Genomic DNA, 25,989 nt, shown 5'->3' on the forward strand with positions numbered 1-25,989 from the left:
CACACATTGTTTACACGTACATGTATGTTTTTCTATGGGTGCCTGGTTGGGGACGACTGTTTTGTAGCCCATAGAAAAGCGCACTAGTTAACACAGTGTGACGTCATCAGTACTGAGGCTTATTGCTAATAACATTAAGAAGCCATCAACAAACGTCAGTGAATCCCAGAAAATGATTTGAAAGCGCCCTCTAGTGGTTGTGGAAGGCTATCATGTTTAATATGTGTTTGTTGCTTATTTGTAAGAGGTATGTTCGTTATATTCGGTCATAGATGTTAATGGTGCCTGTACATTTTGTGCCCGAGAATTTAATAATAGTAACAGATGTACATGTTGTTATGAACATGTCTTAAACGGGAATTTCAGTTCATGGCTCTATTTGCTTTCGTGTAAGTTGTCTGTTTGAGAAGTTGGAATGGAGAAAGTAAGTTTAGCTTTGAACCATCGTCAAGGGAGCTCATTCCCCAAATTTTGCTCCATTAGTCTTTCTTAGTTCCCCCACGTACCCTCCATTGGCAAACTTGTGTTTAGAAAATGCTAACTTGATCAAGCTTAAAGGGGCACTAGGTCCTGAAATCCCCGAAAATTTCGTGTTTTGGATTGTTTTCTTATCCTATTATAAACATGTGGTTGAAAGGAAACCAACGTAATGTCTTGCCGTTCCCGAGAAAAGACGAAAACCCGGTTGTTTACATCGGACACGACGGAGCACGAATACGTTTTTCTGTCTTTTCCTGTCGTTCTTGGTGTACGATATACACGTCGTGTGTCTCGGGAGCAGCGGTGACCAATCACCAATGCACAAAATAATTGTTCTTCGACGTCCGCAAAAGGCGATCACTTTACGGCTGGAATCACAACTATAGCACACAAGCTCGACTTTTTGGGGTCGCAAAAGTGGACCCCGAAATTCGTTCTCGCACGCATAATACAGGAATAGCACAAAAACACCCAGTTTTTGAAGGATAGTTGTGTGAATGTTTGTTTACATCCTTCTTTTAAATGTTCTTTCCGATTAACATCATTTCGTTCAAAGCGCGTTTTGTAGCACAAATGGGCTGTTCCAGGACCCAGTGTCCCTTTAATATCTTCCCAATAATGAGTCTCGCCCCTAATATTAGTGGTTTCCAACCTTACGAACGAGCACGCAAAGAATTAGGTCCAAGATGGTTTGTCTTTTCCACGGTCTCAGTGAAGATGTTTTAAGAATTGTTTGGATATTCTTGAAGAAATTCAAAAAAAAATCAACGTTGCATCCTGACGCACTTTTTCCATGCATATGTCGATGAAGGTCAGTCATTTTAAAGACATGAATCTGGGACTGAGAAACACGTCCATTGACTTGGTGCAGAACCACAGAAATGGCGTCTGGATACTACATCTTTCAGAACTCCGACTGAACCGAAACTGACTCATGAAACGGTACTAAAAAGGTAGGAAGTGATTACAAACTTTGATCAATTAACAGCTAAGGCACTGTGCTTGTGATGATTCAAGATTCTGAGATTTCCCCCGTTACGTAATAGAAGAAAATACCATTGCCGTTTGTATATACTGCTGTTGTTTTACGTGTGACATAATCTTATATTGAAAAGGATTAGGCTACAATAGGTAAAATATTTTGCATTAAAGGGCAGCAAAAGGTGTTTGAGATTTGAAAGAATGGTTAGGATAGTTTGTTGTGAATGTGTTGAGTTTCTTAGCAGATCAGGGAATGTGCTGATAAGTATAGAGTGCATCGTATACGATAATCGTTGTGGCGCGGTCGTGGGTACGGAAGCCTATTTGTGCCAATGAAACACGACAGTATTGTGGAAACAATGTGACAGTTTGGTATGAAAACTGTGTAACTCAACAAGTTCAATTTATTCACATCACGAGTTAAATGTATGTACAAAATAGGCCTACTGCATGGTACGAAAGTATGAAAGTCCTACTTCCACCAATTTTAATATGATTTTTGAACACACCCAAGGGAGATAAGTAGTTTCAATAAGTACTAATAAAATGGTGCACTATATTCCTTCCATCATGGAAATTAATAAATCTCACATTACATGCCTCTGCCACTCAGAAGGTCCTTGGGATCCCCTCCCAGCAGGGAGAGTTTGTGTCTTTCCAAGTTATTTATCAAGTGTGTTTCTCTCATAATCTCGCTCGGCATCTCTGAATGTACATACTTTTAATACAGTGGTTTAAAAATATGTCTGTGAAGAATCCTCAGACTAAAATTCACATGTTTGTCAATCAAAACGAAAACAGGCACCGATAGATTGTTTCCTTTAATTTCACAGCTTTACGTTAATCCATTGCGAGAAAGGTTATCCAATAGCAACCGCCAAATATCAGGAAGGCGATCGGGTAAGCCCATCGGGCGTATCGGTCCAGACGATCGGCCGTCATGGAAGGCTTGGGTTGGCTCGGCTCTTGAGGGCCTCCTTCAGAAGTCTGCCCTCCTTTGGTTGCGGCATCGGTGGATGCCGGGACATTTCGTGCTGCGTTGGCCTGTCGAGAAAAACGACATGTTTACGACTTTCCATTTTTTTATCGTGTTTGAAGAGCAGTACAGGCAATGCTATTATTGATGTATTTGCTATGCTGTGACTGTCCTTGTCTGCTGCTGTCGTCGTCTGCAGCTGTCGTTCTGTTAATTGCTGTCACTGTCTCGAAGGAAGTCTTCGAGCGACTGAAGTATAATACAGGGTGGATAAAAAAAAACACGAAACCGAGATATTATTGCTAATTGGAACAGAAGTAGGGCACATGTGAATCAAAGGGAGATATCTTCTGTTAGGGTTGAATCTCCTTTATAAAATTACACCCTGGTCATGCCATTACATTCACGGTTGACTGCGCAGTGACCAATTTTATGAAAGGGTCTATTTAGAGACTTGCGCCACCGTTTAATTGTGGTTTTTGTTGTGTCCGTTGTCAGTTGTCACAGAGTGAAAGGCTATGGTTGCCATCAAGGCAGGTGGGGGAAAAAAGACATTTCACCATGAAAAGTGGCGCAAGTCTCTACATAGACCCTTTCATAAAATTGGTCACTGCTCAGTCAACCGTGAATGTAAGGACATGATCAGGGTGTCATTTTAAAGAAAAGATTCAACTCTAACACAGGATATCCTCTCTTTGATTCACATGTGCCCTACTTCTGTTCCAATTGGCAATACTATCTCGGTTTCGTGGTTTTTTTTTATCCACCCTCTATAACAGAGAACGTTTTTCTATACGATTCTGCGTCGATTGAAAACGTTTTGCTATCCAGGTCAAAGTGAAACGAACTTTTAAGGATACTTGTGCGTGCTTCTTTTCCTAAGTTAGAACTTCGGTAGATTGTTAAATTTCCGACGACACAGAAAGTTTCAACGACTTTTGATATTGATCTATCGCCATTTGCGAATTAGCCACGCCCATTTTCATTGAGGTAATATATGACGAAAATAGTGTCGCCAGGTTGCAACATTTTTTTCTAAGAGGCATACAAGAATTCAATACTTTACCTGTCTGACGAGGAGGAAATTTGCCATGCCGTACTCAAGCAATGCGAAGAATACAAACATGAGACACACTACCAACCAGATGTCGATTGCCTTTTGAGAGAAAAAAAATATCACCATGAAATAAAACTCATTGTATAAGCACTTTTGTACACAACAGGCAAAGCAAACGAAATGTATGTAGTTGGAGCAGTTTGCGGACTTTTTTATGCTGCGTGCTCGATTTGGGGCCGAGTTGCGGCACCACCAAATAAATTTTCAAATTGAATCGCTTATTACTACACTACTGTGCTATTCTGAGTTTCCCGAACAGAATCTGCCAGGGATAAATAATTTATAAGGTAGGTTTAAAATGTGCATTTGAGCAGCACTAAATACTGTATATGTGGGGCGGGGCGGGCTGACGTAATTCGATGAACACATCGATTCATTTGCACACCAGTTTTCATCGGTTGCTACGTGCTACCATTCAGCACTCCAGACTCAAGAACCACTGAGTTTCAAGAACATAGGTCTGGGAGCTAGATAAGCCAATGTAAAATCGAGCCCGGGTGTCTGCGCCCAACTATCAATCTTCACGTATATAAAGTGAAAACAAGATTTCACAAAACTAGAGTTCGTAGTGTATAGGAAATGTTTTTTCCAAATACAGTTGTCTTCCATAGGTATAGCAGGATGAAAATAGTTGGGTTGATGAGACAGGCGAGACATTATTTGGGCCACACCTAAATTTTCTTCGGATTTACCGGCGACTTTACCTTTGCGTAAGTGACAACCGGTAGGGTCTCTTGTATGCCAGCCGTCATGGTAGTCACAGTCAGTACCGTGGTTATCCCCAGAGCGACGCGTGCTGGCGCTGCGTTGGCGTCGATCCAGAACGACAGCCATGCGATGCTGACCAGCAACACGGTGGGAATGTACACGGTTAGGAAGTAGGACTCCATCTGACGCATAAAGTAGAAGTAGCAACTCACGCTGCTGAACTTCCCTATTATGAGGAATGAAACAGCAGAGCATAGATCGGTTGCATTCGGCGGCCATCTTTGAGCAGAGGTGTGTTTCGTCATGGTAGCTCATTAACAATAAATGCACAAGTGGTCTTATCATGCTTATTGTCCCTGAGTGAGCAAAGGCACACACCTTTCTTATGGCTACAGTGCGAACGATGTATAAAGTATCATCAAAATGTGCTCTACCGCTACGCTAGACCACGTGCCCAAGATGTAGGCCTATACCAAGTCCTAATTAATACCTAATAATGCCTGTGTGGCTAGAATTGTGCCAATTGGCAATGTAGAAAAAAAAGATTCTTTTAATGTACCCTAAAACGAAAGCCCATCAAAGGATGACGAGATTTCATAACGAAGTCTTAATTTATATGAACACGGTATGAACAGTTTCTTCTGCAATCGAGAATTAGTTTCAATTTTGTAATTGGCGGTGCTTGCTAATTCAAAGCTATTAATTCACAAATTTCTCGGTGGACGAGCCCACTCCAAATGTGCTACCCTATTCCCGGGTATCCTTTGATCAACGGCTCATTAAGATGCATTGCATTTATGAGGTAAGCTGATGTAATATCGCCTTATTGCGAATAGGAGCAATGCATTGATAGTGACGATATTTTTTGTAATACTATATTCAATATAGGTGCGATCGTATGACGTCAAAGTACCACGTGACGTCCGGTTTCCTCATGATCGGCCACCATAGCAGTAGGCAAGCGTTTGGTTAGCAACCCACGTCGTGCATTGTAAATTGTAGGCAGTAGGGCTTTTTCCCACGTGAAATAACCACGAATGCTGTATCAAATGATGGTCACTCCCTGTGCCGTGTATGGTTGTTATAATCGTGCCGACCGAGCACTGGGTGTTGGCTCTGCGTTTTTCTCACACTTTTTGCCATCCATCACAGCTTTGAAGGCTTGCCTACTGCTCACGATGTTGTCACGTGGGTCAGTGAGCGCCCTCTATAATGACACTCACCTAAAGAGAAGATCAGTGTGCCCTGTTTGACCCCCATGCCCGTCAGTGTGAATTTCGAGATGGTGATGTTGGGCTCCATACCGATGCTATGGTTGTCCACGTGAAGGACGACATCCGCCATCGGGTAGGCGTCTGGATTCATGGATAAATAAATGAAGGAAAAACTTGAGATTTAAGGCCAGGGGAAACGACGATATCATCATAATCATCTGGTCGACTCTCGTCGGACTGCGACAAAGGCACGCCATACATCACGCTCTCCCATGGCCGTCCTGATCCCGGCTGCGGAGGCTATAGCACAGTGTCCCGACGCAGTCCACGTAGGTTAACGATATGAGATACACAAACGGAATAAAATCAGATAGGCTATAGACATAATAGTCAAATTGCAAGCCAAATCATAAGTTTGTCACAAAGTGAAATTTCAGTCCAGCTGATATGTATAAACAACAGGGTATGAACCATGAGACACGAACGCCTTGGCCAGGCCTCATTGTAATCAATTTATACTTGACTTGAAATTGGATGACTTTTGATTGACTTGCGATAACTTAACTACTGGCCATAGAAGGCAGAGATGGCAGTGATGTGGCAGAGAGGGTACCAACCTGACCGTTTCTGATAAGTCTATTTTAAATATGCTGGATTCACTGAGTCAACTTAAAACACAACATCAGGCTCAACAACTCATTCAGAAGTGCGCCCGTGCGGTGTTTGAAGAGTAGGTTCGAAGCCTGCTCTATTGTTCTTGATGGGAAAGTCTGAATTTCAACTCACAGCTGGCCATGATGATACTGCACGTCTGTGCATCCATCGGAAACTTGTGCAGTTGCATGTTGCATGCAACCGTCAAACTGATCCTGCATTAAAAACAACACCACGATAGAACGATACTAAATCAGTTTATATGCAATTGAAGTATCGACAGTTTGTACTTCGTTGATATAAGTAATGTCAGGGTCTCGTCAGTTATCTAGAAGTCGTATAGGTTCGAGTCCCGCCTGCTGATATGTGTTTGTATCCGCAGGCAGGATATTTCGTCACTAATTGCTTTTAACTGGAAGAAACGAGGGCAAAAATTGTTGTTGAATCTGATAGCATAATTGCAGCGAAGTGGCAGCTCAGAGGGTCTTGCATTAATTTGAACTATTCATGGCTCATTAATTGAGTAGGGGTAGAAATATTGTTTTTTACCCAATTAAAAGGTCTTGATATTTGCCTCAAGCGGGCAGGGTGGATGGGGGGGGGGGGGGGGGGGAGCTTGAGCGGGGAGGGCGTAATCCCCCCCCCCCCCGCTTTGTTACGCCACTGAAGATCAGTTTAATGACCAAAGCATAGTAGTACGGGGTAAGTTCCGATCTTATCCGATTTAACCCGCAACAGACTACCTCGCACTGAAAGACACCTTCCCGTTCGGATTGACTCGCATCAGCTTGTTGGGTTGCGTCACCGTGTGCACCCTGGCGTTCTTCTCGAACAAGAAGTATATGTCTGGTACCCAGATCTTGTCGATGCCTTGGCTGCCCAGGACCAGACTACGGTTGCCGCTGAAGGTCAGCCGCGTGTCCTGCCAAAACAGCCTCAGGTACAGAGTCACCGAGAAATCCTGAAGGAAAGAGGACAAGAAAACTCGTCATATATTTCCAGTAATATTACTCTTAAAACGCTTCAGATCGAAGCGTTACATTTAAACTATACATAATGTACAAACACATGACGTCAGAAAATTCGCTTTTGCTTGCGGGGAGACCCGTTGATGATAGCAAGATATAAGACTATTAATTCGGTGTTTCTTTGATTGATATAACTGACCATAGTCGATTCTTTAATGCTGTCCACGCTTTCAATGTAGACTTCAACCCGTATTTGCAATGGGAGATCTGCAATCAAAGATAACAAATTCATATCATATTTTATTCAAAATGTCGTAATCATCAAAGGTAAGCGACCTCACTGACAAGAATTTTGAACTCGCCCCATTAATAAAACTGTGAGGTACTACACCGTATCAACAACAACTTACATTTAAACTTGCTTTAATGTGACGACAGACCAAATGAAAAAAGACGTTTGAGTAAACGTTCTATCATTGCCTACCTTGTGTTGCATAGCAGCCGTTATTATATTCCCAAATCCTTTTCCTAACTTGTGTCTTCATGTAAAATGATCATTTCTACATATTTTAAATTTCCCGCAAACCCAAAATCATTTAGTAATTTGGAATCTTCCTGCGATATATACATGGGATATCAAAACAATTCACATACGGATGTATGTGAATTGTTTTCGTTTTGCTGAAAGAACACTTACCCATTTTTGTGATCCGTGCCAGACAGAGGTTTAAGACGGTGTTTGTGTTTACAATTCCGTAACTTGAAAAGTACATGAGTGATTTGAGTGATTCTTGTACTAAAGAAAGCTTATGAATTGGGGTTTTACATCCGAGATTTTGACAGTGCTACATGCAGAACTTTATTCAAAATGGTCCTGCCATTTTTGGTCTCCTGTTGTTTTTACTCAACCTGTACTTCTTCCAGGGGAATTCTATATAATAAACGAGGCATCGTTAAGGGTAGCAGGCGCTATAAATTCTTGCAAGCTCAGCCAAAAATGAAAAAACAAAACAAAAAAACTGCATTTCAGCCTGCGATGTTCATTTAACCTACCTTCGTTTGGTTCATGTGAACCTTCAGCTGTTTCCACTGTAGAGGGAATTAAAAGAAGGAGAAATACATCGCTTAGAGCAAAACAAGCACACAGTTACAAAAAAAAAAATTTGAAATCATACCAGGATCGCTAGTAAAGGCCTTCATCACATCGCACCTCGAAAAATACAGTCGAGCCTAAATGTATAGGTGTCGTTTCCTGAATTATTTAAAGGGCCCATGAAATGTAAAACATTTTAACGAAGTCCTTGAAATTCCACCTTTGTATTCCATTTAACCTTATTTTCAATTTTCATTTTGCCATTTTCAAGGGTATTTTGGGGCCTTTTCGGTTTTTATGCTTATGGAAATTTCCATATTCATGAGCAAAGGTCTGATTTCAGGCAGAAACCTCAATGTAACAGTTATCCCAGTACCAAAAGTTGCCTGAATGTTGGATATTTTGCTGTCGTAAATTGTCTGTTCTTTGATGATTCGTTGTTGTATCAGTACATGGTAGTAAGCCAGTGAGCACTTTTGTCTCAAAGATTTGTTTTCAATGAGCAAGTTTTATGGGTTCACAGTTTGAACAGAAAACCCCTAAATTTAACAGTGTCTTCCTGAAATGACATCACAGCAACAACACCCTCAGCTGTCTGGAAAAGCATGGACATATTTTATAAAATGTTTAAAGAAGTGCACTTTTCAATTAAGTTAACCAAAAAGGGATGTCAACTATTTTTCATACATTTAAGAGGGTTAGAGAGTTGCACAACATAATATGTCCCTTCAGAAAATTATTGCATGGACCCTTAAAACGACATGAAAAAGAAACCAAGTATTCAGTTTGCAAAAACAATCTTGCGCTTATAATTCATCGCTTCGTGGCCTTTCCCGTGGCCGCGACGTGGTCTGAGCATTAAATTCGTGGTCTGCGGGCAATCCTGCAGGTTGTGGGTTCGAGTCCACCCTGGGGTTATAGTGCATGTGCCCTTGGGCAAGGCACTTTGTCACTCATTGCTTCTCTCCACCCAGGAGTAAATAAAAATAATAAAAAGTTCTTTATCATACTGACTAGCTTCCGTATACTGACCTACGCCGTCCGGCCTGATGCGGTTGTCATAACCATTCAGTATGCTGTCTAGCACGGCCGTCCTGTTCACACTGGCACTGGTGAAGCTGAATGGACAATACAGAAATTAATTATAAACATAAACCATGTATATTAGAATCAATACATCAGCGTGGTAGAACCCGAAGTAAATAATCTTCCGGACTCGGCAACTTGTTTTGTAGAAGTCAAAAGCCGTTGTCTCCGAGGAAGTATTAACAACATAGGCAAGCCTATAGTAAGGCTGGTCATCACAGAGTGCACATATATAAAATAAGTACTGTAATATGGGATATAATATTCGTACTGCTTTTGTAATCCAAGGGTGCAAAATTGATAGACCGTTCTCCATTAAAGGTAGACCCCCCAAAAAAAACCCAGGAAAGTTAAGAGAGAGTTATTTTATTGATTTTAAATTAACAAAAGAATATGATGTTAGTCTGTCCTTGACGGGGGTTGGCAAAGTCCATCATAATGAGTTGCGGCAAATAATCTTTGGCCGTTAATATATTTATATCGGCATAGCTGAATATTTTCCTGACAATTGAACAAGAGAGGACTCCTCCCCCCCCCTCCAGGCTTTATACTAGAACACTCACCGTTACACAGGCATAGAAGTGGGGTACTTCCTTTGTTCTCGTGTACTAACATTTTGCAATGTCGCGCAATTTCAAAATGCCTGTTTTTTTACCAGAATTAATTTCCTGGGCTGAAATTCGGATTTCCCTTTTCTTAAACTCTTCCATTTACGACAGATCAACCCACCTTGGAAAATTCCTTTTTGAGTAAAATCCATATATCTTTTCGTGGTACCACTTTAGTACCCCACAGGGCCACAAAATGGCCTTGTGGGGTACCTCCCACGGTTCCGGTACCCCATAAGGCAGTGTTTATACACGCACTTCTTCTGACATATTAAGACACAGCACAAAAAGCTCGTTACAATGCTGTAGTCGTTAGTGAATAACAAATTTTCAAGTGGTGTTTTTTTTTCCCAACGAAAACAAACCCTATTTCTTCCCAATTTTTTTTAAAAAGATGTCTGCAACACTCTGAAAAAGGGCTCTCATTTTGCTCACATCGAATGAACCCGCTCTCCGGGAGCCAAATGATTGTCAGGACGCAAATAATTCGAATTTGGCAGACAATTCAGAAAATGTCGTTGGATTGGGGATGTCACACCGTCCGGTACCACCCTCGGCCATCCCTCAAACCTGCAAACTCATATCTCTCTAAATGTAAAAAAGTAGAAAGGTCACTCTCCAAAAGAGTGAATTCCTTATAAAAACCACTCCAATGGAGTGAACCAGTCCAAAAGAGTTAAAACCACTCCAAAAAGAGTGAAAATCACTCGGAAAGAGCCAAATAAGGGACCTGTCTAAAAACAGTTGTCCCTTATGGTTACTCGAAATTTTGGAGTGATTTTTACTTTTTCTGGAGTGGTTTTCACTCTTTTGGAGTGTTTTTTTTGTTTTAGAGATTCACTCTTTTGGAGAGGATTTATGAGAGATTCACTCTCTTGAAGACCTTTTCATTTGTTACATTTAGAATCACTCGGAAACACAAATATTCACGCCAAAAACAAACGACATAAAACATCTATACACACAAAATATACGTCAGAAAAAGTGGATAAACTTGGCTGAAGTAAACTTGCCAAGCCTATACTGCAATCCGTTACAAAATATATGGGGGGGGGGGTTAAATACCCTTTGTACCCCCCCCGCCTCCGCTGGGCTACGCCACTGGTTTTAATTATTTCTCGCTCCTGAAAATTAATTGCAAAACAAGCGTTTGGCACAAATTGCTTTTTGTATAAGGACCACTGCCTAAAATCCACGTGAAAATATAAGAGTTTCCAGAGCCCACAAGGTGCGGAGTAGTGTTTTCCGCAAATTATTTCTCAGTTTTAATTAATACAAGTAGAAGTTTAATTTGATATTTGAAAATCCAAAAGATGTCATCAACGAATTTCCGAAACACACGATTTGCGGAGCAAGCGTGTCGCGCAAAATTACTTCTATTTTAGGCGACTGCTTGAACTCCAAATTGAAAAGTTAATTGATACTAGATATTCCGTAAAATTTGTTTTCTTGTTATACGTTAGTAACAACAATCAGGCACGTCCATGCGAGCGTCACGCGAGAAAGGTTATATGTCATTTTGACAACTATAGAGTCATAAACAAACTCAAATTAATTTCCACAACCCGCAAAGGGCACAGTAAGCAATTGCTGGCAAAAACAAAATAATTCTTGCTTTTGAACCCTGGCGAAATCCAGGTGGTAAATGCAATAAATTGACATTACAGTTTCTCGAGCTCGCAAGGGGAGGAGCAGCGTCTTCCGAAAACTAAAGTAAAAGCAAGGAGACGAGGACTACATGACAAGGTAGGGGGTGAGAGTAGGGGGTAGGGGTGGGGGTAACTGAGAACAACCTGAAGGAAGGGGGTAGAAGGAACAAGAAAAATAAACAACGGCAAGGATGACATGACTTGGGAAGGGGACATAATATGAAAACATTATTAGCTTGGACGAAAATAAATCAAACAATCAATTCTTGAAAACATGCAGGTATATAATTAAATACATCAATAAATCATTGAGACAAAATATGGCATAGGCCTATACATTGAAATTAGGAATGACGATAACATTACTGGGGAGGGGTGAAAAAGTAAGAGTAAATCAATGAAACAAATACATCATTGTCCAAATGCTACGCAAAAATAATTACAGAAGTAACTTCCTACATCAACGAATGGTGCTTGAATGAGCACGGAACACGTGTTTGCGGGCAGAAGTAAGGGAAGGTGCACCGAACACATCACATTTCCCGTGGAGTTACTACTGGAAACGAGGTTGAAAATATAGCAAGCCCTATAGGGACGAGGTTGGTGAAAGGCCATAATTATTGTGAGCGACAGACAACACTGTTGCGACCACATTTTAGTGGAACAGACTGAAGAAGAGTCACTTTAATGTAGCAAATTTTCATACTCATGTACGAGATTGTCGACGAAATGCAATCGGCAAATTTCGGACTTTTTCGGATATTGAAGGCATTCCTCCCATATTGGTCGCGTCCCGAAATAGTCGGAATCTTTTGGTATGGGGGAACTCTTAGGAATAGAGGCTTTGTCACAGCGCCCCCTTCGCTCAAATATGACCAACTGTCATTTGATAATTATAGAGACATGCATGGCGAGTACTTATTAACTTATCTTCGCAATTACAAACTACTGAAATACACCAGGTACCTGGTGCAATCACGCGACATCCACGTGAGAGTTGAATTGATATTGCACGAGACAGGTTGGGCACCGACCTTAACGAGCAATCAATAAAATTAAAAACAACAATTGAATTCCCAAACACACAAGGTGCAGAGCATGTGGCTTCCACAAATTAGTTCATTTCTTCTTAATATATTATATTTTATGACAGCTTCGCGCACGCTCAAAAAGAGGGGTGACTAGCGCTCCAGTTGCGAGCATGTAGTTGGTACAAACGAAAGCACAAATTTGAGGGAAAGCGCCCGTGCCTTACCAGGACTCACTGATTCGACGTGAACCAAAGAGACAAACGACTTCTTTTGCGCTGAAAAAAAAATAAATAAAAGCCTCAGAGTTTGGCGTTCGACCATCAAACGCACCTTAACGCCTCGGTATCCACAGACCTCAGTTGTTAATTTTCGTCAATTGCTCCGGAATCTGTCAGTCGGGAAAGTCTTGACATCTCAAAAGTGGATGATATGAAAACCATGAATCTGTCATCGTCGTTTCCCGGGCTCCAATCCACTAACAATGAGTCCTTGCTGGAGGGCATCTGTACGCCTGCAAATACCCTAGACCTGAGTGCGAGGGGGGTCGAATTTATCGAGAGTATCTTGTATACTCGCTTAGATATCCTTAATATTTTCGTCGTGATACCAATTATTACAGCACTGGCCGTCCTCACCAATGGCAGTTATCTGTATGTTGTTGCCAAGACTAAGTCAATGCATACTGACATTAACATCTATCTGTGTAATCTTGCCGTGGCCGATATTTTGTTTTTGATTTCAACGTGTGCGTTGTACATCTATACTTACTACATTTCAGGCGGAATTGCTGGAAACACACCGCAAGCCGGCATTTTTATCTGTGTTGCACTTATTTCGCCAAACGTTGTCTATTTTACATCAATGGCCCTCGTTGTCGCGGTTACTTTGGACAGATATTATGCCGTGTGCTACCCACTGAAGCATCGTTCGTTCTCCAAAACTCGCACAACTAAGCTTGTAATTGCTGCATGGATCTTTGGCGTCCTGCTTACCTCCAAGTACATTGTGGATACAATATTCAAGGCGACGTATTGTGCCATTTGGCCAGATTTACCTCAATATTCTGAACTGCCAGAAGTCTTGGGAAGTTGTAGTAGTGGCATTTATACACGGGAAACTGATATAATTATGAATTATTTTTTCGATGTCTTACTCTTTGTCCTCATGATGTTAGCAAACTCTGTCATGTATTTCAAAATTGTGAAGACTCTAAATAACCGACCAGCACAGCGAGATGGCCAGCACGGGTTGAGTGACAGCGCTGACCAGACGCGTCGCAGAGTTACCCGCATGCTACTCACCAATTCCATCGTTTTCTTTGTTTTTACAGCTCCCGAATACTTTCGTAAATTAATCTTTGGTCTTGAACAGTTCTTAGAGTTTCCAACAGCAATACAAAAGGTCGTGGGGTCTCACGCCGCATATATTACTACGAATATCCTGGTCTTTATCAACTCGATGGTCAATCCGATCATCTACAACGTCGTCAATTCCCGATACAGACAAGCCTACCGAGAGGTATTCCTATCATGTCGTCAAACCGCCGATCGTCAACGTCGCACACCCTAAAATTGATAACTGCATGAGCAAATCATTAACTTAACGTTGTTGTCACCGATAAGAAGAGCACCAATCCCACCGTCGTCATGGCAGTTGAACTCGGGCATCTGCGGCCCAACTCTGACGGTCGCAACCTCACTACCACAGAAAAACAGGAAGAGCAAGGACCATCATGGTTAGACAAAGGCGTTCGTCTGGGTCCAGTTGATTTGTGTATAAATGAACGCATGAGGTCGCTGTTCGCGCTGTATTTTTGCACTGCATATGCACACAGCTGGCGAGTAAGCGTGGTGGGCGCGGCGAGGATATGTTGACCGCCGGTGGTTACCGTGCGGACGGCTAACTTAACGCCTGGACCAATTTCACAAGTAAGTGAAACTTCATAAAGCTCTAAATAGTCCCTTTCATAAATCTTGAGTTTACTTACCAGTCATTACAAAGTTAACTGAGAAAAGGGGGGGGGGAATGATTTTGGCGTGATTTTCCGAGGTTTTGAAGTGCACAACGAACCCTTTACAAATGCGCCCTAGAATAAGACAATCATTTTGCTGACAAAATTTGTAGTTGGGTACGGGAGTGGAGACAATGATGATTTCATCAGAATTTGTCAGAAAGTCATGAAAACAGCACATTGGTTAAAATGAATTATGTAACACAACTCCTTTTTTGGTCCATTCCAATGGCATTACCATAGGGATTTACACTTAAATTGTGTGCATGCAATGCATGCATGGAGCGCAATATGTAATCCTTGCAAACAATACGGCCCATAATATTGACAAGAGTACAAATGAATTTGATGGTAACCTTTTATTTTCCACCTGAAAAGTTATCTCATCCTTTTCAGTCTAAGAAATTGCACAACTGAAAGACAATTGCACAGTGGGCTTTACAGTAACATCTTGAAGCATCTTTAAGAAAAGAGGAACTTCACTTTAGTTTACATAACTAACATTTTCTCAGCAACCCAATGTGGTGTTTTTATGAATTTTTTTTCATGGTCTGAAAGAAAAAAAAACCCGTCAGCTTTTATCTGATATCCAATTAACAGGTCACGTTTTTGATAAACAGGCGGATGTTTCAGGGTTGCATTTTTGGGGCACCCCCTGTATTCCATCTTTGTTCGATTTTGGTCGCATAATCTTCCAATTTGCGTTATTGTATATCGAGGCTGACCGAACTGCTTGTAAAGCACCCCTGATAACTGCTTCCTTGATATGCATGTGTTGTCTGCGGTAGCAGTTGCTCGGAATACCTCATACTGTGTCAATTAGCAATCGGGATCACTAACACGACTATAACCTTTTAAAATTGCACTATGCATGTTGACATTAAAGCTAACAGCGTGAGGCAAAGTATATGCCAAGTCGTGTCCGTGCAGTCTATAGCCTCTTTGCATACGACAATATCTCTTAATGCACAATTATAAGCCTTTTCGGAGTTCCAACTGCGCATTCATTACCTGTGACAACGCGCATTGTTTGTCTCAAATGGCCTTTGACAACATCGCGCCACAGACTTTACAAAAAGGCTGTTTGTGCATTGTGGGTACTGTCAAAGGGCATTTAATGTGCGTTGTCACAGGTTACGAATGCGCGCAGTTGGAAGTCCGAAATGGCTTATTGGTATGATCATGACTTGTGTTTCAATAGTCTTACTGTCATGATGTTGCCTTTTGGTACCTGAATTTGACTGGTGGGCCTCTACATGGATTATAGTGCCACTAAGGTTTGGGACCAGCACTACACCCGTGATATAAATGTATAGACGTGCACATAAAGATAGGCCTAATATGCGAAGCAAAATTGGTCGCACGTACGTTGTTTGCAATACGATGACGATGTATTTAAGATTTGCAAATTATATAACTTATAATCTCCACATAATATCGAAGACAATGTCCCAACGGCGGAGTGGGTACATGAATTAATAAGTTTCACCCGATAAAATCCTTAATTATACTAAATCTAAATGAAATAATACACGTACTTACGTAGGCTTACTGTTGTTTTTGTTAAGGAATTAATCTTAGTATACTTCAGGTGATAGTCGTCAGTCATCCTCGTCATTGTTTCCCTGTATATTTTGAATGCTCGCTTTAATCAGAGGACCGTTCCTCCTTCCGTCCCCCTTTAAATTACGTGGGAATGGTGTGCTACAACATGCGCCGTGGACGGAGTGTTCAACATTGCCACGAACTTTAAGTGGCGACGTCGATCGACCGTCGGTGCCGGACCTTAGATTGTTGTTCCTGTAAGAGAACTGTTTGCTTCCGCGCATAATTATAACTGTCGCTGAATATCGATGTGATGGTCACCATCTGAATTGTGTCTTTAATTCCCTGCATCAAGAGAAGGACATTCTCGACAAGCTTATTTTTGATGATTACATTATGCGTTGAGTAATTTTCATCATGTAAAGTCTATTTGTAGAATTGTATTAATATTTGACCATTATATCCAAGCTTTGTAGATCTCTTCAGTTTTTAGGTAGTTGTGGCTCGTATGAATCTTTTGAGGATTCTATTTATAGGAACAGATAATGTAACCTCAGGTTTTCAGCTAACTTCAAATTTTACTTGATATTTACACCAGTGTAGAGAGTGTATAAGTAACGACTTCATGTGAATTGTCTTGTCATATTATTGTGTGACTTTTAAGTATTTGTAAGACTGAATGTCAGATGGATATTTTTGAATTACAGCTGTACTTTTGTCTACATTGTGGTTAGACATAATTTGACTTGTATTTTATTGTCTGTTTGTGTGCAGACTGGATTGTAGGTCAAGGATTGAGGCCTGATATTGTGTTTTAACAAATCATATATTTTTGTGTGTACATTGCAAGGTATTCATAGCAACCATGTCTGTGCCAGACTGTTCGAATCCACATGTCCATAGTGCTTTGGCTGAGACCATATTTCACCTTTTTTTCGTGAAGATGATGAAGATGCATGTCCTATTGATAGAAATGTAGCAAATAGCATTGACGCTGCATTAAATGATAGATTCACTGCCATTTTGATTTTTTTCGAAAAGCCTATATGGTGATATGGTGAAGACAGGGTTAATGAATGGCATTCACATACAGTTGAAGTGCAGATATCATTTTGGAAGATTGAGCCGCTTGCTATTGAGCCAGCAATGTAGTGCGCCACCAAGAGTTTGCAATGCCACGGAGAGACGAGTTCATTTTTCCAAGTGCATTGTGGGAGATTGTTGACAAATATGCAGCGCGGGACATTTGAAATTGTTAGTTTTTCCGGTCAGTAGTTTCGTAAGCGTATGATTTGGGGATCTGTTTGCCCTTTTTTTTTCTTTTTATCAATGTGGTGTTGTTTTTGTAAGGCGACAGAACGCTATGACCCAATCTATAGGCCTAAGCTCAAGTTGTCTGCTGACACTCATTCAATTGGGCCATGTTTTGTCGACCGTCAACTTGAAAAATGGACTCTCCATGGCAAACTCTTGGTGGCGCATTGCATTGTGAATCGCCCGAGAAGCTGCTGATTTTTGTAATGTAGAGGTGGCCGGAAGAATTTAAGTTGTTTCTCGTATACTGTGAGTGTAAGTTAGGCTTACGAAAGCCACCATGTACAATGTGATTATCTCATAGAGCTATATTAAATTAGCTCTATGGATTATCTTCAGTACTTTCAAAGCTCGGTTTGGAAGCCTTTATTATGAAGTAGGGAAGTCTATGTCAAACATAATTGCTTTGAAGTTGGCGATGTACTGCTAGTGTCAGCTCAAGCTGCCCCTATATGGTAAATATATTGGTGTTTTGCTCTTGATGAAAGAGACATAAGATTTATCCGCACTGAATATTGAGTCATTTCATTGTATAACTTTTTACTGGTGTATTTTCCCAACGTTTGGATATTAAAACTTGTTGTCATTCACACTTTTGGATTGTACTACCATTATACATGCCTTTTAGAATTTTGTATAATCTAGAGCATGTAGGCCTATGTGCATTTTATAATATCTTTTTGATCATTATATTTTCATGATTATAGGCAGACGCTTTTATGAAGGTTTTTCCTGACTTACCAAATTTGGTTCACGGGGACTAGCTGTTGGTGGCATTTGCATATAATTCTCTTTAATTGATTTTTTTATGGGATAGGATTTTTTTTTTTTTTTTGCATTTCCAAATGTGTTCCCTTGTGTTCCTAATTTTAGTGTAGCTGTTAAGTGGAATATTAGTGTCAGCAACTTTATAGTTTGCCGTATTCCAACTGTTTGTACTCATATATTACATAACCAGGCGCGGATTCAGAGGGGGGGGGGGGTTTGGGGGTCAAACCTCCCCCAGCTCTGTCCCCCCCCAAAAAATTCTCATACAAATTCCTAAAAATAAGTCGAAACCCCCCCCCCCCCCTGCTGTGTCACCCAAAAAAAATTATACTGGTATAATGTCTGCCTGTTCAAAATACGGTACACCATTCTGTAATCTAGTGTTAATAATTGTCGGATTTGAACAGCACCCCCTATTGAAATATGGTACCAGCCCCCCCCCCCCCCCCCCCCCCCCAGGTTTTTGATATTACGGAGTCCAAGTGTCCGGAGAAAAAAACCTGTGTACATTTCCAGATTTTTTTGCTGATGAAACCCCCCCCCCCCCCCCTGCGAAAATTCCTGGATCCGCCCCTGATAACCTTTACCTTTGGAGTGAGATTTGTTTGTCAGTCACTTTCACCATGCAGTCTACCATTCATGGGACAGTTTTTCAGGAAATGTGCGTATGTAAATTGGTGGAAATTCCCTATCCCTATTGCTGTTGCCCTAAGTACTAATTAGTGACAAGTGTTGCTCCTTCAAGTTAAGCTTTTTGGGTAGAAATGTAATTATTTTGTTTCTTAGCCTGATATGGGCTAATGAAGGGATTTTGAAGTTGTTGAGTTGTCCTATACTTTTTTTGTTGTGACAGTGTTGGTGCGACATGTTTTTTTTTTATTATTCTACCATGCTGTCTACCTTGGGATGCACTGAATATTTTTTAGTGATAAAGAAAACATTTTGCGTTATTACTTTCCCACAAAAAGAGTGTATTGTCAGCCATTGGTATTGTATTCGCCATTAGACTTATTCTTAACTTTAAGTATGAACCTACTGTTTTGCTTGCCAATTTAGATCCAATTATTGTTCAAATGTAGCAAAAGCTTCTGTCTTTAAAAAGATCCATGATTATGTGATTTGGATTTCAAGACTTGTTTTTACATAAATAAAAGTCGAATTTACACAGAGCTGTGTGAATGTAACCACATTCAGAGTTCTTGACATGAACCCAAACCACATTTGTATTGTACAGAGTATAGTGACTAATGTACTATGTTAACTAGAGATAGGATAGGATAATTTATTTATTGGCAACCGTTAGGTTGGATTACATACACACATTTCTTACATATAATTATAACAGCTTAAAATACAAACAGAAATTAACAGATACAAAATACCGCAAACAATAATCCAAAGATAAAACATAAGAGAACAGGCAGATCTAAAAAGGAGATTGCATTAAAAAAAATACACGTTGTTTCAGGGGAAAAAAATTATAATTAAGTACAATTATCTTTACAAACAAAAATTCATTGTACAAAAGCTACTGATTAAAAAGGCACCATGGGATAAGAGAATGTTTAAACCTATATCTGTGCGGGTCCTGGGGTGGGGCAGTTGATTGGCAGATCTTAAATTATATGACACTTCACGGGGAGGGGGAAGAAGGCTGTGTAATTTATGAGACGGATCCTGGAGTTTCTGAAAATAAGCCTTCCACAATTTCATGTCTTTCATGCAGCGATTGGATGCCGAGAGAAACTAATGTAGGTTATAACTCTGCCCTGGGTATATATACCTTTTGGCTCTCTTCTGTATCATTTCTATCTTGCTGGACAAGTCGTTATAGGTAAGCTGCTGTGCCATACTTGGCAGGCATATTCTAGGACCGGTCTAATCACTGACAAGAGGCAAGTGATTCTTACCATGTATCATTGTGTTCAACCTTGTATTACAATGTATCATTTTGGGTGGAAGATATATCGTGCTTGTTACTAAATGTGTTTAGTTCCTGACATGTTTTGTATTGGAATGTGATCGCCTTTACATCATTTTGAGCTGACTTGGAAAAGTTTTGTATGGAATATTGTATCAATGTATACTGTTTATATCAGTTTCTATTTAAAGACCTTTCTGGTGGTTTAATGTCTGGTTAGTGTACCTTCCGTGGGTATAGGCGTATTTTCCTTTATTTAAGAACTATAGTATTACATTGAACCTGTTTCAATTTAATAGGTTACATTTAGATACAAACAAATATGTGACTTGTTCTGTCAAAAGCAGACGCTTCTGGGCAGAGGTTGAAATTGAGATAGGGCCAAAAAATGCTGTGGGGTGATTTTTTTGGATTTTCTAATTCTTGCATATTTGTAATCCTGAACATGTCTAAAATATAATATAAAAGTTTGAAACCCTAATTTGAACTATAAATATAGTATTTTTGATGACTTGTTAAGGTATATCAGTTAAAGAAATGTCACTTAAAAGAGGTCTTAAAATAGACTCCAAACTTTCACTGCCATTTTCTCCGTTTTCTACTTTTCGACACAATGAACTTCAAAATAGCATAAATTTGCTCGGGAATGTCCGGTTTCAAAATGAAATCACCTATTAAAAGCAAAATAAACATATTTTAACAATAACTTGACAAAAATCTCATTTTTGACCTTATGCCCAGAAAAGTCTGATTTTGACAGAACAGGTCACATATATGTAAAATGTGTTAGTACTGCGAATCACTTAAACTCTTACTAATTTGATAAAACTCATTTCCAGGTCGCACTTGTATCTGTATTATTTGGGACCACTCGAGTCGCGTGGTCTTAAAGTAGGAAACCTGTAGGGAGACCAAGTGCGCCCTCAGTGAGTTTATGTGTGCCTAAATGTTTTGCAAGTGATTTGCATTTTCTCATTAAACACTTTGATTTGCTTCCCGCACAAATGCAACTTGTATCAAGTCTTCTCCAGTGGGTCTCGAGCAGAGAAGACCAATACAAAGTTTCTCTGTAAATCCACTGGAATTTGTAGGGAGCATGCATGGCTCCGGCCATGCTCCAACATGTAATGTAGGAGGGTATAACCATAGTACATAGAATTTCCCAGTGATATTGTTATACAGCCTGTCTAAAAAAAAGTGGTACAATCGAAAACGATTTTTTTTTCAATATTAAATCTCAACATAATTAAGTCGTTTTGAGCATCACATTAAAGAAAAAAGAACAGGCTTTCCAATACTTTTTGTTTCATCTCATTTGCTTTTGTTAATCCAGAGATAACTCCAGTGAATACTGTGGAACACAAAAATCGAGTTTGTTTCTTTTGCCAAGTTGCAATCTTTTGTGAGCTTCAAGACAGCATGGCACAGTACTCGAAACAATTCTGCCCATGCATAAAAGTGGCACAAAATCGATTTTGGTGTATCGCACTAAATTGATTATATCTCTGAATTGACAAAAGCAAATAAGATCAAACAAACACTTTTGGAAAGCCCAGTCTTTGTTCTTTAATATTATGCAAAGTAAGAATGACTTATTTTGAAATTTCATATTTAACCAATTTTTTTTCTGATTGTACCATTTTTTTTAGACAGGCTGTAGTATGTGATCTTTTTGTGAGAAAAATTGTGTTATTTTCGGAACTTTGACATTCACCTTGTATTACTGTTATATTTATTGTTCTACGTTACTTACGTAAGCTTACTGTTGTTTTAAATTCAGGAGATAGTTTAGTCAGTGATCATAGTCTTTGTTTTCATGTAGGCCCTATATATTTTGAACATTTCACCGCTTTAACTATAGAGGACCGTTCCTCCTTCCTTCCCCGATTGACGTTGGCATGGTCCGCTACATCAATCTCCTGATGCAAAGGTCTGAATTTAATACAAACTATAAGTCGCATATCAGCAGACTATATATAGTTTCCATCATGTTGGTTTATAGGTCACGTAAAAACGTAACTGTCGGTATTCCCATGATGACCGGCTGGCGACAGCGCTAGTATGCAGCGCACGCGCTGCACACTTTTTATTGACGTACAACGATGAGCAAGCTTTAGTTACTGAGCTATTGGGGAGATTTATCCCCGCGGCCCATTTACCTGGTAATTATGGTGAACTCAGTGCAGTCGTGTCATTATCGACCCCGACAAAATTGAAGAAGTTTTTTTTAAGCCAAAATTTTACCGATGTGCTTTCGCGATTAGGTAACATTAGCCAGGAACATTATACTGACGACGCCAAAGATTGTTTTTTAGAGCATCTATTTTTCTCTCTCGATGTGGCAGTTCTATAAACAGAATGAATTCTGTTCGTGTCGAATGTGTGCATTCAACACGAGAACAGGGTTGACAGTTCTATAAACAGAATGAATTCTCTATCGTGTCAAATGTGTGCATTCAACACGAGAACAGGGTTTCGAATACACACTTAGGGTCACATGATTTCTCGGTAATGCACTTTCCTCACAGGGGAATGCATTGTTAATTAATATGGGATGTATTCATTTTAAATAAACCTATTATCCTTTGTCCTCTGTAATCAGGTGATTGTCCACATGTATTGTTTACTATACAGAGGAGCTAGTCATAATTGGGTCGCTATACATGCATAATGACCAAACAGTTTAATTAGTTTATATAGTCATAACATTCGCACTTTTTCCCATCTGTACAAGTGACGTGATTTCTTGGTAACGTACTTTCCCCAAAGGGGCATTGTTCATAAGTGTTGGATGTATGAATTTAGAATAAACCTACATATTTTGTCCTCTGAATCAGGCGATTGTTCACGTGTTGTTTTCGTGCTCGCAACGACCAAGGCAACAATGATATTATCGAACCATTCAGCTCATTTTTTATTAATATTTTTTTTCTGAGTGGTGTGTTTGACTGTCCCGATAAGTTCGATAAAACATGCATGCATAATTCATTTCGCGTTGTAAATAATCAAACAAGGAAAGGAGCGCAGTACTATACCAAGTACCAAGCACACAGTAAGGGCTCAAGCTGGAAATTAACAATAGAGTCCTTGAAATGCATCTTTGTGACCAATTTAGAGGCATTTTAGTCTTTTCTATATATCAGCGAGGTTTTTTTTCAGGACCATTTGTTTTGCTCTGCAAGCGCAATGCAAGCGCAATTTTGCTTTTGTCAATTGTCGTTTTGAATTTCGTCTAGTAAGTTTGAATTACTAAGCAGAGTGCTAGTCATATAATTATTCGGTATACTTAATATTCAGAAAGTATACAATTTTGAAACTAATGTGACGTCACAACTTGAACTAATGTGACGTCACGGCAAGAGCGCCTCGGTTGTCAGAAAATAGCAAGGACAATTCCAACACTGAGTGAAAGGTAGCCATTACTTCAAAAGGTATAGCCGTTAGGCCAAATAAAAAACAAAACATGTTTAGTGTCCCCGCCCGCTGCCTTTTCTAGAGGCCGCCTCCTTTTTTTCTTCTTCTTTTTTTAACCGAAAAAAATGACTACTTTTAAACAGTGACATCACTTTGGCCTCTTTGTCTGTTGCATCAAGCTGGTATGTCATTTCCCGAGTCCAGGGGCGTCCATTTAAAAAAAAATGGCGGCCATCTTGAAAAATAGCCTGGTCGGGCGGCTATTTTGAGGGGAAAAAAGGCCCTCCCGCTTCCTTTTTTTTTTTACAAAAAGGCAGGACGCTAAACATGGTTTGTTTTAATTATTTGGCCATATTTTCCGCCAGTTCCGAGACGGACATTGGTACAAATATGTGTTAGTGAGAAATAAAATTCATGGATCTTTAATTACGGGTTATCGAAGGTCTAACAACACTGAATAGTCGTTTATCTATATAGGCAATCCTTAAGTTTCATCCGAAGAAACCATTCCTGTTTTCGCTGGCTTCTCCATGTAGCCCACAATAAATGATCGCGTCAGAAGTCATCGCCATCAGACAACAGTAGGCCTACATATTCACGTACAGGTGAATATTATCAACCCGTCACTCGATCTATATTCAAACCAAATGTAAAGCAAACAACGGCATGTCTTTTCTAAAGTTCAACTGGTGAAGCGTTGACAGATGCACACCTCAGATACCGACTGTTAGAAAAAATAACAGATGTTTTACGACGTCTGCCATCACAGTCGTTAATTTGATTTCAACGGAATGTCCTGATCTCTAGTTGATACAAAGGTCGATGTGCTACACGTGCAAATGGAGGAGGGGTTATTTTAAAGTATAAGGTTCTCGTGACCGAATTGTCTCATTTCAATCGTATACAGTTTTGGACATCAGCAGATATCCGAAATGAATGACGAATAATAAACACGACTTGGGCGTATTTTTATTTAAGGTTAAACTTTCCACCAGTGGTTGTTTTACAAAAAAAGGGTGGGGTGGGGTTTGTCCAAAATTGCAGTCTTCGTAATTTTTAGACCTGTGAGTCTGGATATACTAGTCAGTGGCGGCGCTAGGAGGGAGGCATGGGGTGGGGGTGGGGATTGGTACCCAAATTGTCGTCCTTGCCCACCCCATCCCCAATTTTGCCCCCCCCCCCAAGAAAATCAAACAAAAGAGAAAAACGGACGAAATGAAGGTATATAACAGAAAAGAAAAAGGAACAGAAGAGACTTGAAGTCAATTTTTTCACTGTATGATTGAAACGTGCAGGCTATATGCAAATAAAAACGTATATGAGCGGTTTTGAATAGCGCCCGAAGCATCATATGATGTCCAGCCAAGCCCAAGCCCCCCCCCCCACCTCCCGTATTTTGATTTTTCTGTTTCTTCCCCCCCCCCCCCCCAAAAAGGATTTTTTTTTTTGCCCCTCACTTGCCCCGAAAAATGTAGTGCCCGACTGCAGGCTATATACTCAGATCATAATCTACACACTCAACTCAACTTTTCTACTATACGTGTTCATATTTACATACATTATCATGAAATTATCCTAACTATTACTTAATTTGGATAAAAAAATCAACCAACTCATGAGGAGTTTGCTCATAAGGGTATAGGTATGCAGTTGGTATGTTGACCTACATTTTGGAGAGGAAAAGGCACTTCACCCCATTCCATTCTGCCGCAATGGATTTAGTACGTGGCATCATTCCAAATACATGTAACAGAACACCCTTCTTGATAACAGAATACAGCTATAATGTCAACTGCTACACCTAACAGTCCCAAGTCCTCCAATTTTAATACGATTTTGCACACCCCCGAGGGAGTTAATTCTGATGAAAACTTGCACTTGCAATGATAGGCAATATGCACAGGTAAACTCACCGGATAGATGCTATCCCCATCAACAGTAAGACGATGCACGGCTTGCCGGGTAGGCCTCGGCTGGTAGGGGACCTCGATGGTTTCATCTTGTCGCACCGATCCCCGACCACGGAGTGATGATGTACGGAGTCGAGTCAGTCTTAGACCAGCGGAGCGCAGAGCTCGGAGCTCGGAGGCAGTCAGGCCTCTACAACGTCTGCTGTATCCTCTCAATGGACCTATCCACAAGGTTTATATAGCGCATGCTCCACAACCTGAACCTAGTTTCATTCTGAGATGGGGCCCTAACTCACAGCACTGACTGGTTTACCGTAAGGCAGATTGCTGGTTGGGGAGAGATATACCTATTTATGTCCCTGCATTTCAAAGTCAAGAAGTCTCCATAGCTCATCGGTCATGCCAACATTACGCGCTGGCTCCTATCCGTATTGCATTGTTGCTTAATACAAAAACCAGTACACGCCAATCGTGTAATAAAATATATCAACCGGTGTCAATCGTGTCATAAAAAAACCAAACGATGTAAACGAAGTTAACA

The 25,989-nt window shown here is 40.3% G+C and overlaps 1 protein-coding gene across 1 annotated transcript; it reads right to left on the minus strand.

Annotated features, from left to right (window-relative positions):
* Positions 1-1,821: 1,821 nt before the first annotated feature.
* On the minus strand, positions 1,822-25,888 carry LOC119729464 (glycine receptor subunit alpha-2-like). The gene is made up of 10 exons (XM_038202030.1): positions 25,452-25,888; positions 9,224-9,309; positions 8,152-8,187; positions 7,298-7,365; positions 6,874-7,091; positions 6,263-6,345; positions 5,486-5,617; positions 4,259-4,488; positions 3,504-3,593; positions 1,822-2,505 (listed from the first exon to the last, which is right to left on the minus strand). The coding sequence occupies exons 1-10, from the start codon at positions 25,535-25,537 to the stop codon at positions 2,302-2,304; spliced, it is 1,233 nt and encodes a 410-aa protein (XP_038057958.1). The 5' UTR covers positions 25,538-25,888; the 3' UTR covers positions 1,822-2,301.
* Between the last annotated feature and the right edge of the window lie 101 nt (positions 25,889-25,989).

The sequence above is a fragment of the Patiria miniata genome, unplaced genomic scaffold (genome assembly GCF_015706575.1).
Source record: "Patiria miniata isolate m_02_andy unplaced genomic scaffold, ASM1570657v1 HiC_scaffold_21, whole genome shotgun sequence".
In the NCBI taxonomy this organism is placed as follows: domain Eukaryota; kingdom Metazoa; phylum Echinodermata; class Asteroidea; order Valvatida; family Asterinidae; genus Patiria; species Patiria miniata.

Bases quoted from the DNA above. Each gene is read 5' to 3' on its own strand.
- LOC119729464 (XM_038202030.1), bottom strand. From the start codon at position 25,537: ATGAAACCATCGAGGTCCCCTACCAGCCGAGGCCTACCCGGCAAGCCG. The intron at 5,618-6,262 runs GTGAGTTGAAAT...CCATGAATCCAG, and splicing joins CAGTATCATCATGGCCAGCT to ACGCCTACCCGATGGCGGAT. The intron at 4,489-5,485 runs GTGAGTGTCATT...TCCTCATAATAG, and splicing joins CACACTGATCTTCTCTTTAG to GGAAGTTCAGCAGCGTGAGT.